The 14,619-nt window shown below is 33.3% G+C and overlaps 1 protein-coding gene across 1 annotated transcript; it reads left to right on the top strand.

Moving 5' to 3' along the window:
- The first annotated feature begins 4,261 nt into the window (after positions 1-4,261).
- LOC124925203 (polycomb group protein EMBRYONIC FLOWER 2-like) lies at positions 4,262-14,619 on the top strand. Its single transcript, XM_047465174.1, has 23 exons — positions 4,262-4,419; positions 5,147-5,241; positions 5,536-5,674; positions 5,847-5,902; positions 6,705-6,822; positions 6,999-7,140; positions 7,232-7,300; positions 7,578-7,771; positions 7,889-7,951; positions 8,057-8,149; positions 8,257-8,372; positions 8,787-8,851; positions 9,346-9,398; positions 10,441-10,494; positions 10,569-10,628; positions 11,049-11,095; positions 11,200-11,321; positions 11,635-11,827; positions 12,472-12,520; positions 13,157-13,240; positions 13,776-13,855; positions 13,970-14,059; positions 14,281-14,619. The coding sequence occupies exons 2-23, from the start codon at positions 5,207-5,209 to the stop codon at positions 14,408-14,410; spliced, it is 2,052 nt and encodes a 683-aa protein (XP_047321130.1). The 5' UTR covers positions 4,262-4,419; positions 5,147-5,206; the 3' UTR covers positions 14,411-14,619.

Genomic DNA, 14,619 nt, shown 5'->3' with positions numbered 1-14,619 from the left:
TGTGCACAACTTCTCTGGATTCAACAGCAACTCAAGGATTTCGGTGTAACTGCCGAAGAATCTCCTATCATCTGTGACAACACAAGCGCAATAGCAATCACATACAATCCGGTGTTGCACTCAAGAACAAAACACATTGACATAAGACATCACTTCATCCAGGAGCATGTGCAACAAAAACACATCCGGCTGGAGTATGTCTCAACCGAACAGCAAGTGGCCGATATCTTCACCAAACCGCTACAGGAAACTAAGTTTTCTTACTTCAGAAATATTTTAAGACTTACTGATAGTAAACAACTTATGTCATAAACATCAATGCATGCTCTTAAACATACATCATCATGAAAAATCGGGGTATGAGCTCAGGGAGAAGCTATCGCTTCTCAAGCCGTACCTCAATAGGAAATTAAATACTCAAGGATGCTAACCGGAAAGATGTCTCCGGTTAAGCCTGACAAATTCATACTTCCAAATCACATGTATCTATATTGAGCGGTTCAAATGACTTGGTAAAACAAATAGTTTAATCCAAAGCTAAACAAATGTCGATCTGGTTCGACATTTCTTCACACCGGAATAAGATATCTCGATAAAACAAGTCATGGAAAACCAACCAATAAAATGCATCATGGTTTCGGTAAACTGAAGTTTTCCGGCTAACTTGGGACGGCTCACCGCGTTTTCATGCACACCTTGAAAATGGAACCTATAAATCATAAAATAGTCTACCTCAATCGAGATGACGACACGTGTCCATCATCAAGAGAGGAAGACTAACATTTTGTCCATATATTTATTTTAATCATGAAAATCTTTAGCCATCATTACTATTGCATTGGAACTAAACATTGTACATCTAAACAAGTTAACCTCATATTAATTAATTCATGACATCACTAAGCACACCCACACCCTTAACCTAGCCGAACCATTTGGCTATATAAACAACCTCTCATATCTCAAAACATTTTACAAGATCACTATCGACAAAAATACTTGAGCAAAGATTATCATAAGAACATTAACACTTCTCCTCTCTCTAAAAAGATCCTTTTAGCCGACTTCGACTCAATCTACCAATATGAAGAGTATAATATACTGAAGAAACCGATTCACAATTTTCCGTTAGCTTCTCCAATGGTGAAAATATTAAAAAAAGGAGAGCTCAAATGATTCTATTATCTCATATTTTTAGAAATTATTTATCATAAACTCCAAAGCTTTTTGAGACTGCACTTTATTTATCGGTCAAATTTGTACGTCTTCGTGTCTTGACATATTTTTTCATACATAATCTTTCCAAAAATTATTATCTTTTACTTTCGTCCAGCGACACTCAGAAAATTTAAAAGCACTCGATGAAGTGAAAGAATGTTATCAACATCGAACAACACTATAGAGAATCAAAATCACTCGCTTCATCAAGATCCAACGACCCATCTGCGATTCAAAACCACTCGCTGTCATTAATATTCAGCGACACTCCGGCAATTCAAAGACACTCGTTGTCATCAACATTCAGCGGTACTCAAATCAAACCACTCGCTGTCATCAACATACATCGACACTCCGATGATTCAAAATAAACATCAACATTCAGAGACTATTCGACGATTCAAAATAATTTTTTTAAAAATAAATTCATTAAAATCAACCTAATATACAAACATAGTCTAACCAAAAACAAATCAACAAACTTAGACCATCGTTACAAAATCTAAAAGATATAGAAAATATCAAATTCTAATAAAACTAAATCAAATATTAAGAAGTTTCAAAAGTAGCTCATTTATTATGCGACCAATAGAAAGATTATTTTGTAGAGTTTTTTAGAGGCCTCCATACAGATGGTCTAAAATTCGGAATAGATATTCCAAAAACAGTGGCAACAAAAAAACCATAACTTCTTAATAATTATTTTGTTTAATTACTTCACAATAGATAAATAAAAACATACAGAAATATAATTTCTTTCCCACTTGGACTCCAAAGATTCCCATAATATTCCATTCCAAAAATGCACATGATATAATAGGAAAACTGCCTTATTTTAAAATTATATAATATTTTTGAATTTAAATACATAAATAAATTATAGAAGAAAATAAATTATAAGCTATGACCTTACAAGTGTGGGATGGCATGTAACTACAAAAATGAATCATTTTTCTTAAAAAAAAATTATTAATATTTTCTCAGTTTTAACCCTACTACTTGAGGGAAATTTGACGTCCGATAATCTCACTCTTTTTTTTTTTAAAATACCCATACCGGATAAACTTTGCAAAAATGAAAATTTTGATCTGTTTAAAGACGAAAATACTCCATTCGCGTGACGCGACGAAATTTAGTATTTATTATAAATTCTCAAATTTTTTTTCATTTTTTTCTTCTCCGCCTTCTCTCTAAACCCTAAGCGAACGACGAACACAATACGACAAACACAACACAACGGCGAACAAACGACATGATACACAAAAACAAATTTTCCAGATCTAGTGAGCAACAACATGATATCGCGAAGCGTAGTAGGCGAATAGGCGGCACGGTCACTGCACGTGAAGCGTGGAGGTGAAGATGCAGCACGGTCGCGACACGATGGGTCACGTTACGATCGCAGCACGCGAAGAGGTGGCACGGTTGAGACAGGATGAGTCTATTTTAAATATTACTCTTTTTATAACTATTATCGGAAAAAAATATTATTCACTACAATCGACAATCTCCTATTGTTAAACAAATTAACAACTTTAAATTGACGACGATAGACGATAGAGAGTTTCATCTCATAATCATATCAGTTTCAAGATCAATGGGATGGTAATTGTTATATATTGGCACAATATAATTTGAGGGACTAGCTTCACACAGAGAGATTTAATAATAAAGAGATAAAAATTCAAGATTAAACATAAAAAATACAAAATAATGAAGAATTTACAAATTAATCTCAGTTTTCAAATATTATTGCACTCATACAAAATAAACTTAGAGATATTTACAAAATTACACATAAGCAAAATACACTTATCGGCGATAGTGCCGTCTCTTCTCATTCCATGCCGCAATCGTAACGCGACCAACTTTCGAGAAACAAGAAACATATTTTGATACTCTCGTGTGACATGATCACTTATGGGTGTATAAAAAGGAACAATGCTATCAGAAAATAAACAAACAACTATATATTTCAGAACGGAAGTATACCAATATACTAGTGTATAGTGTATGTCGTCATATTTGCTGAACGGAAGTATACCAATGTATGTCGCCATCCTTGTTGAACACGGAAGTATACCAGTGTACGTCGTCGTTCGTCGTAGTGCTTAGGGTTTAGAGATAAGGGGAGAAGACCAAAAAGAAAAGGAGAAGAAATAAATGAAAAAAAATGGAAAAAATATTAAAGATATACTTTTTATTTCTGTCCGAAATGATTATTTTTGTAAAGTTTTGCTCATTTAAAAAAAAAAAAAGGTTTATGAGGGTAATTTAATTAAATTTCCCACTCCCAACTTATGCATGCATAAAAAAAAAGAAAAATAAATTATAAAATATATATTTAATTCAAAAGTAATAAAATATTTTCTAAAAGCCCATATATATATATAAAAGTCCAATAAAACTCTTTTCTTCTTCCATTGTTGCTTCACCCTCCTTGATATCTCTCTCTCACACACATGCACACACAAAAACATATAGAGAGAGAGACTATTACAGTCTATAGAGCTGCTAGCAATGGCTGGCTGATCATTATAATCCTCCTCTCAGCTGTCAATGGTATATGATAATTGGATAACCCATTTCAGTCCGATGATCATTTCATAACCAATACCTGAATTCTCTATTATCGAGCTAGAGACCGCTATATGTAAAGATGAGCTCTGTCTGGGCATTCTGCTAATGATTTTTATGAAGTTTCAGATTACTTGTTATACGCACGAGCCTTATAAACGAGTCGGAAGAATTCAGGATGATCGGATTCAAGATCAATAAATGTCCGAAGACGACGAGGAGGAGCCACCACTGGAGACTCTTTCGTTTTGCTCACCGCGGCATGAAAGCCTGCCGCCGGGATCACAACTACGAAGCCATGGCATGCGCGCACTTTTGGGTTTAATGCCCTCAAGGACAGTTATGCGCACGGCGTATTCGAAGAATACTGACTCCATCCTGTTGGACGGATCATCTTTATTAATTGGAGGCCCTTTAAACTTTCGAAACGGGGGCCCGATTACTTAATGCTGACGCGAAAAAAAAACCCTGATCTTGAGCTAATCAGCTGCTGCTGTTTCAGCTAATGCCTTAGGTTTCCAAGTATAAGAAGAACTTACCAATTGTTTACAGATAGGTTTACGGACCCACCCACCGTAGGAAATCACCCCCACCCTATATCTGCGCCGTATCAACCTTAATCTGGTAACATTTTTTGTTTTTCAATTCAATTCAATTCAGTTCAGCCCTCATTATAGTTTATGCTTATCATTATCATCTTTGAATAGAGCTGATATTTTCATCTGCTGAGACGCATATGATCGGTGGACAGACACTTGTATTATAAGTGTATAGAGGTGATACTAGATTTGATCAGAACTTTTATCCTACACGGAGAAAGCTTTATCTACGTACTGTATTGCGTGTTTTAACATATCAACATAGATTCTAAATATTCAGATTCATCTTTCCTTAGTCCTTACTCTCGTTCTTGAAGAATGATGACTTTCTAGTTGAGAAGTTGCCTGTTGGAGATGATAGCTTATAGAAATCTTGTTTTCTGATAATTCACAGCAGTGTTGTGTGCATATAAATTTGCAAAAGTAGAATCCATTTAGGGTTGGCAAAAGTTTTAAGTGATGTTTGTTGGCGTTGACCAATTTTGGCTCCATGGGAACCTGTACTTACTATAATGAGTTTTCAACAGTGTTAGTATGGAGGCCTTGGGGGGTGAAAAGTATTTTAGTATGGGATGGAATGGAATGGAATGTTTACTATAAAAAAGGAATTTTGAGAGCTATTGAAATACCCCTAGTCATTTTCCTTATTGGCATCACTTTAATAAGTACATTAAAATAGTTATGTTTGTATCTTGGTCCATTTTATTTCCCTTTAAATTTTTGTTTGTAACAATGGATATCATTTCATGCAGGTCTGTTAAACTAACATAGAATTGTCCAAAAGCTGCGTCGTCTGATATCATCTGACAAGCATGCCTGGCATACCTCTCGTGGATCGTGAAATCACGTATGTACTTTCTCACCCTTAGTCATGTTACTGTTCAAGTCGCTAGTTCAAAGTGTTGCACATGTGGATTTGTTTCCATATTCTTGGACCGACTGTAATTCTTGTTTTTTCACAAGCTTTTGGGGGGGATGTCTATGTGGATATGATAATTAATCAAAAACGGCTAGAATGGAATAACTATTCCTTTTCTATATATGACGCATATGGTGAATATGCTGTTTCTCTGTAATGTTATTGGAAATAAGAGCTTCCACTAACTCACATCATTTCTGTTTGCAATTGCGGCTATTCTAGATGTGCAGATCAAATGTGCCGCCAAGGTTGTATCCTACATTTGTCCGAGGAAGAGGAAATTGCAGCTGAAGAAAGCCTTAAACTTTATTGCAAGCCTGTAGAGCTCTACAATATTCTTCAACGACGTGCTATAAGAAATGTAATACTAGTTAATAGGTGCTCATGCAATGTATCTCTTACATTAAAACTATGTTCTTGGATTTACAATATTTTTACTCTGACATCCAGATTTTTATCCCCTATAATATTCATTCTTGCAACATATTGTTCCATTTTTCCCACCTAATCAGTAATGGTCTGTCCTTGTGTAGCCATCATTTCTCCAGAGATGCCTACGGTACAAAGTACAGGAAAAAAAAAAAAGGAGGTATCATCCTTCAATGTTTTTGTTTTTAATGCACTTAAATAGGCTTTACATACTTTTAAAATCCCTGTAGTTTGACATAATAGATATTTGCATGTTGAACGTTCAACAACTTGTAATGCTTTCCATTCTTACCAATTTTCCAATTTGTCTAAAGAATTTGTTGAATAGAGCATAGCTCCTTGTCCTTCTGTTTCAACAGCTACTTTAAGGCTTCTTAATCATATCTTAAGACCCTGCTTCCTTTCACTACTAAAAAGATCTTGAGAGATGTACTGTTCCTCTGAATCTAATCAACCAGAATAGTTCAAGATTGTAACTTACTAAATGGTTGATCTTTGTTTCGTAGTCTGAGAATCCCAGGTGAAACTGGGAAAGTGCATTACTGAGATTTCCAGATAATTAATGAGAATATGCTTCTTCACTGCAGATAATCTTTTATTGTTCTTTTTCAAGCAGATTTAGTTGGGTCTTTCCTAATTTCGATGTTATTGTACCTTATGAGAAAGGCCCGTCTATATATTGTCTTCATGAAATCGAGGTTCATAAAATTCTATAATTTACTTAATTTGACATCTTGCTATCTGGGAAAAAAATCAGAATAATTTATCATACTGTGTATTGGAGTATTAAATGCAAGTTTGCCTGTTTTGATCAACAGTATATTTCTCTAAAACCTTCTAGGCCAAGTTATGAACTGACCATCACTAGAACATTTTTTCCATAATATCTGGGACAATTTTTAACATTATATGTTTTGAAGTTTTCAGATTGACAACACTTCTGGTTTCTTTTTTAACTGCAGGGTCCAGATACCAGTTTCTGTTTCAGGGACTCTGATCAATGGATTTCAACATCAAAATCTTTTCCCTATTTGCATAATGTTGGCTAAGCCAGTTGCTGACTTTGGAGTTACAGATACTGTATGTTTCTCTAGTTCTCTGCTAATCTATTTTGTCGTTCTGCTTTTCTGGAAACATTATCCTTCTTTGTTTACTATCCATTTTATGTTCATACAAATGTCTGTCTAAATACTTTTGAAAGGCTTGTTGATTGGGACGAGTGTTTTGTTTTTCATCCTAATATTATGTTCATACAGTATTCTGCAGTTTATCGCTTTAGTCGAGCAGATATCCTAACTACTTCAACTGGAGCTGAAACAAAGTTTACCTTTCCAGACATTAACAAGTTGGAGGGGGAGATTAAATCTGGTTCTCTTTTTATTCTGTTTGTCAGCTTTGGTATGCTGTAACACTTATATGGTGACAAATGATGGACTTCCAATGATTCTTCTCTTCTTTGTAATAATTTTTTTTGTCCCCTTTAATGCAGCTCAATTAGGAGAATCAATTAATGCTATTGATCTGACAAAGTATTGTACAGATGCATCACATTGTCCATGTAAGTTGTTATTCAGGTTACATTTTAGTAAAGAAGGTAGATATATGAAGCATGAAATTGATTCTTGCGAGTAACGGATGTTTGATGTACATTTTGGAGGCATGTTATGTCGCATGGATGACAGTGGATCTAGCCTATATGAGCCTTAAAAATGCCTTCTGAACCCCCAATTACAATATCAAAGTCCAATTACAATATGTAACCTATATTAATATCAACTGTTTTTAATACTACTTTATTATTATTATTATTATTATTATTTATTTTGGGTGAATTAATCTTGAGCTTGTGATTCCTTGTTTTCTCTGCCCAAAAATGTCCTGCTTCTTACTTGATTCCATGTACATGTCAGCAAACATTGAAGGATGCTGCCTATTTGGCAAAATACCCATGGAAAAGTCTCCCAACTTGAGTTTAGGGGAGAAGGCGGAGATGACGACCTCCATTGAAATGCACTCTTCATTTATGAAGGTATAAGTTAACCTGAAGTGTCTTACTTTACATCATCTTCTTTACTCTTAGAAAGGTAATATACTTAAAAAAAAGTCTAAACTAGACTTGTTTCTTTTTTTCTTCTATATTTTACAGTTAAGTTGCACAGACAAGGACAAATTTATTTCATTTCAGACCCCTTACAACTCTGTTGCTGAGGTTTGTACCGTTTCATTTGTCTCTGCAAAGCTCTTGTTAACATGTATTTCTTGTGTGTGTAATAATACTTTTTTGGTTGATCACAATTTGTTTTATCGTATGAAGACTGCACCAAAGCAAATTGAAGTTATTATTTGTGCGGAAGAAGTTGGCGCAAAAGACAAATACCCTTATGACTCAGACAACTCTGATGCTGTGGTTTGTACCGTTTCATTTGTCTCTGCAAAGCTCTTGTTAAGATGTGTTTCTTGTTAAGAGTTGACTAGTGCTTTCTTGTTGATCACAATTTATTTTATTGTATGAAGTCTGCTCCAAAGCAAGTGGAAGATATTATTTGTGCTGAAGAAGTTGGTGCAAAAGACAAATCCCCTTATGACTCAAACGACAGTACTCTTAATACTTCATTGTACCGTGTTATCCGGTAACGATTTTCAATTGTTTTTTCTCCTTACTGAGAAATATTGATGCTACCTTTTTATTTGTGCTTCACCCTCTTTTTAATTGAGTTGGTTTAGTTTTTCTGAGTACCCTTCTTGTGATTGAAGATATTCCATATGGAAGTGAGTTAAAATTTTACATTACAAATAAAATCGCCAAAGCCTTACTGTGAACTCTCTTGTTGCTACCTCTTTATATGTTCTGCATCATCATAATATATCTTTCTATTGTTCGATTTATTGCTTGTTTGCCCGGTGATGTAAGTGGTCTTTGATATTCATCTCGAGTAATATATGAAATACTATTAGTTTTGGGTAATACATTTTGTAGGTCGATTAGTTAACATGGATCTCTAATAAATAAAATACTTCTAATTTTTTAGTAATTCTTTTTGTAGGTTGAGAAGTGGTAATGTAGTATTCAACTTCAGGTACCTTAACAATAAGTTGCAGAGAACAGAAGGTATTCTTGTTGTTCAAATGTCCTATTTTTCAAACTGCCATATAAATTGAATAATAGTTTCTCTGAGGGAATAGTCATTAAACATTCCAGTCCCAATCTAAATTTATGTTTTATCATATTCCTTATTATTTAATATTAGTTATAGTGTAAAATAATAAATATTAAATTCTTAATAGGACATTTTATTAAAAACATTAAAGTTTGCATAAAATTGTTGCAATATGCGAACAGTCGCTTTGAGATGCTGTTTACCCAAAAACCACGATCCAATGTAAAAAAAATGGGGGTTTAGAAGAAGAAAATGAACGAGAAATAAAAAGATCCTACATAATCTTAGCATCCTTGTTTGTATACATCACTAAAAGCAGTTAGTATGACGTTAATCAGGAGCTGTCTAGACTAGAATATCATTCATTTGAATTTATACTACTGCCAACATTGTCACTTCAAGCTGCCTTTGAGGTGTGTATCTGATGTTTTCCCTGAAAATGCAGTTGTAGAAGACTCCTCTTGCCCGTTCTGTTTGGCCAAATGTGGTAGTTTTAAGGTAAATCTTCTTGTCTATTTTATCTACTTCACCTTTTCGGAAAGAAAATTTAATGTGATAGTCTCTTCCCTAGTATTTTCTTTTGTATATTTATTTTTATAAAGAAATAAATCAAGGATAAATTTTATTATTGAAAACATGTCTTACATAATATAGATAATCTATTTATAAGATACTCAAGATAGTAGTATTATATTTAATCTAATCACATACTGTATGTGAATCAACCTAATCCTTTTATTTTAGGAGTATAATATCTAATATTCAACACTCTCCCTCAAGTCTAACCCTTAACTCTTAACCTAATGTTGTGAATTATGATATCATTTACTATTATAAACTTTAATTGTATTATTGAGAATATATTTATATATAAATAATCTATTATGGATATCCTAACATTGTAGCACTTTATTCAAATCCAATCATATAAATTTATCTTTTATTACACCCTATCTGATACAAATTTAATCTCATAATTTTAGGAGTATCATATATCTAATATTCCGATAGTTTGTGACCACAAGGTCGTGGGCTCTGTCCTTCGTGACCATTTTAAAAAGAAAACATCCAATAGTTTCCAAATTAATTTACAAAAGAAAAAACAGAGATTGGGTTTTAAATCTTAGTTTTTCTTGTTTATAGCACAAAACATCCTAGTGTAATTTGAAAACCCGGAAAAAGAGAGACTTTTTTTTGTTAAGATACTGTTGCACTATAGAAGTCATTTGATTTGGGGTTATTTGAATAAAATTTGGAATTAAGAATTCAAATCTTGTTTGATGAAAAAATGGATTATTTTGCTTAAATTACTAAATAACATTTTGTATGTTAAGTAGGGATAATTTGGTGTTTTGATTGATGAATTGAGTGAATTGATTGTTGAAGGGATATATGATGTGATATGGGAATAAATCCAACTAACCCCACATCGAACAAGCTCCTATAGTTCTCATATTTTTGTTTTCAAGTATTATACTGATGCTGCTGAGATAAACACAATCTTAAGTTAGTTTGGCTAATGCTTGTAGTTTATTAACAGGGTTTGAGATACCATTTATCCTCATCTCATGATCTATTCAACTTTGAGTTTTGGGTTAGTAAATGTCTTGATTTGATTTAATCTTTTATCCTTTGGAGAGCAAACTACAAACTTCCTTCATCTTATAGGTCAAAGGTGAGATTCAAGCTGTGAATGTATCTGTAAAAACTGAGGTTGAGCAATCTGAGGTGAGATTCTACTTCCATCTTGAAAAATTATAGAATTTTTTTTTCTGTTATAGGGGCTATAGGGATTCTAACCATAGAATTTATCAGCATCAGTAATACAATTATGATTCAAACTATTAAGATGAGCTTCATATAAAAAAAGATTCAAACTATTCCACTAAGCTGTTTAAAATTATATCAAAGTGTTATAATATATATATATATATATATATATATATATATATATATATATTGTTCTTGTTTGTAATGCACGTGTTTTTTAGTTTGTTTCTCATTTCTTTTGCAGAATATCATTTTGTGAGAAGTTTTGTATACTCCACTTAAATTTTGTTTAATGATGCTTCTTTTAGTGGATGATGGATCTACATGTGATTATAACTAGATGATCTTATTAATTTCTTTGTAATGTACTTCATTTAGGTCGCTGCCGATTGTGTCGATCCTCAGCAACAGGCCTTTTTCTTTTGGTGAGTTTGTATAGTCATTTTCTTCGTGTATAATTTATGACCTAAGTGCTAATATAATTTTGACTTGACTGAGAATTTGATCCTTCTGAATGTTCTCTGTGAAGTTCAAAGCTACTAAAGCGTAGAAAAGCAACCAATCTTCTGCAGAATTCGAAGCATGTTCATCCACTGATCATAGATTCTGACTACCCATCTGCAGTTAACGAAGTTCAGGACAAGGCTGATGGTATGTACACACATTCAAGTAAATTTTTCTAAAAGTTCTGTTCTTGTTGTAAAACTGTCCAGAAAAATATATTTACATTGATTGTGTAAACAATGGTTTATCAGTGACTTGGTAAATAATTTATTTTCTTCAGAGGTTTATACAACTCAGATCCATTTTAGAAGAATTTCTATTCTTAACAAATTCAAAGGCTACCTTCTCTGGAAAGGAACCCTATAAGCTATATCTTCTGTATCTCCATGAATGATAGGGAAAGATCTTAATGCGTGGACTTATATCTTTATGAGAGTAATTGACATATTCTCATTTTTAGGTATCGCAGAGTTCTTGGATCGTGATATACCCAGTTCTGATGTCACTGGAATGTCAAAAGGTATTGCTCAATCACACTCACATGCAGATCCTGAAGGTATCCAATCGATAGCTGGAAACAATCTCGGACCTACTACCTTGCCACAGCTTGCAAAGAAGAAAAAGTTATCTATTGCGCGTTCTGACCCAAGGAAGTATGTTCATATTCCAATTTAGTCTTTGAATTTAGACAGAGTTGGTAAAATATTATATGCTTTAATTTCCAGATCTTTAGTTTAATATTATTTGATATATTCTGTAATTATCTAAACTAGTAGATAAGCATAAGGGGTTCAATTCATATCATTACCCAAGGTTACTTAAAAAATAGGCATCTAATCACTATTTTCAAGTAACTTTGGATAAGATTATTTAGGTTAACCCCCTATAATCTCTGTATCCCTTGTCACCATGCATATTTCACATCACAGTTGAGCTTATTATTTAGGTACAACCCTATTTTTCTTGTGGCTAAAGAGTTTCAAAATTTTTAAAGGGAAATTGGATTACTTTATCTGTAAAACACAACTGCAGTAGTTGAATGATTTGTGAAGTATTATTTTGTATCTGAAAGAGTGTGATAGATCTAGGTCTATTCATTTGATTGCCTTATCAGTTGCTTTACCTTCTATATATTGAAATCCAATTTTGCATTTGTTGAAATGTTTGTTCCTTAAAGCCTTGCATTTATAACTGTCTTAATATTTGATGTTTTCTATAAACTCATTTAAAATTTTTAGTGGATTCTTCTCCTTCTCCATGATCTGAATATAGTTCTTTATTTAATTCTTCGTTTCAGTCGTGCCTTGTTGGAGAAACGCCCATTCATCCACTCCCAAAGTGCACAGGTGAGATGCCTTTGTCTAATCTTCACAATCTCTATCAATTATCTAGCTTTTTGTACGTGAGTACAATATGTGTTGCTTGTGCATGAATTAAAATTGTTTCTGAAAGGATTATATTTGTTTTAGTAGTTTTCCTAAAAAATTGTAAAATTACAAGTGTTCTTCCACGGGTTTTCTAATTACATTGTTAGCATATTTTAATATTGAAGTTCTGCTTCAATTTACTCATTTTTGCACCCACTTCTTTGATAGTTCATTGAACCATAAACGAGCTACAAGCACAAATCCAACATAGATACTATGTAGTTTAAGAACTTGAAATATGGCCTATTGAATTAGCAGATCATTATTTAAACAATATAGTTCTGCTTCAATTTTCTTATTTGCACCTACTTCTTTGATGGTTCATTAAACCATAAACGAGCTCCAAGCACAAATCTGACCTAGATACTATTTAGTTTAAAAACTTGAAATATGGCATATTGATTAGCAGATCAATGCTTAAATGATGGCCAAATCTTAACAGTGATGAAGGCTATAATGATATTTTCCTGAACAAAGCTGCTTTGTGGATAAAGATCTTGGCATTAAATTGTTATATCTCTAATTGTTGTCTAAAGTGTAATCTTCTAATTGCAGCCTATGGCATTGGAAGAAGTTTTGGCAGATCGTGACAGTGAAGATGAGGTTGACAATGATGTTGTGGATATTGAAGATCGAAGGGTATGTTTGTTTGATTCATTTCTTGGGATTTCTTAGCTGTCCTAGCTTTGAATAATTGAAGGGCTAGCAGATTCTCACTGTTCATTTGTTTCACCATCTTATCTTTCACAAAAAAAATGTTACACATACAGATTCTTATTCCTGGATAGATTTGTGATTCCTTTGCTTTCGTTCAATTTATACGTGGTAATCATAAATGTGTATTGTGTTTGATTGTACAAATAATTAAAACTGTGAATCACATAATTTTCTGGAGGTGCACATAATCAAAGCTTTTAATCAGTTTTTTTATACAATATTTCATGTGGTGAATCAAGGTTTATGCTTTGGGACAAGACTCTTATCACTTGAGCTACCCCGTTGGGTTTGGAAAGATTGTATATCAGATTAGACAAATAAACAAAGAATTGCTGGAGATATTTAAAATGAGAACATAAGTTTCAACTTTAGTAATATGATAAAGTGATTGTGTATTTAACATATTTGCATAAGTAAAATCTTTATTTTCCAACAAATTTACACTTTATTGTTGCAGAGGCTTAATGAGTTTGTGGACGTTACCAAAGACGAAAAAGAAATGATGTTAATGTGGAACACATTTGCGAGGAAACAGCGGTAATCCTTTTACATTGCTTATCATAGCCATATTTCTGGTATTGGTATTGGAAGCATTGAACCTGTTCCATAAGGGCTTCTTTGATGCTAATGTTTATATTTTCACATTGGCAGAATAATTGCAGACGGTCACATGCCTTGGGCTTGTGTAGCATTTTCAAAACTGCATGGCCGAGCTCTTGTTGATTCGCCATCACTGCTATGGTAGCTTGTGCTTTTTCATCTTCATTTGTTTAAATTTACTCTTTTGTCTGCTTCAATCTTGAAAACTCATACCCAATTGTTTCACTTACTTCCCATTTGGAAACTCTTTTAATTTTTGGATCTGAATTTGGATCCACGTGAGAAACTAAATGCCAGTAATTTTTGAATCGGTTCGAACATGTGGATCTGTATATGGCTTCGTTAATGAATTGGTTGTGCAGGTGCTGGAGATTATTTTTGATAAAGCTATGGAAGCACGGGCTGATTGGTGGACGGAACATTAACGATTGTAACCTAATATTTGAAAAGATTCAGAAAAAAGATGCGGAGGATCCTGAGAAGAAGAGCTAGGATGGTGGTGATGATATATTTGGATTTTGTTAAAGGTGTCAAGAACCACCCTCACTAATTTACTGCTAATGATATTTGTTACTGGTTTCTTGAAATTTACTCTTTTGTTAAGATTATCAACAATTTAAGTGACGGCGGTGGCGGTGGTAAGAACTCTTCCTTTTGTTCAATTTTAGAAAGAAATAAAGACCTATTAATTAATCTGTTTA

The sequence above is a fragment of the Impatiens glandulifera genome, chromosome 2, assembly GCF_907164915.1.
Source record: "Impatiens glandulifera chromosome 2, dImpGla2.1, whole genome shotgun sequence".
Taxonomy (NCBI): Eukaryota; Viridiplantae; Streptophyta; class Magnoliopsida; order Ericales; family Balsaminaceae; genus Impatiens; species Impatiens glandulifera.
The sequence above is the reverse complement of the archived record's forward strand: the minus strand, read 5'-3'. Positions and strand labels throughout refer to the sequence as shown.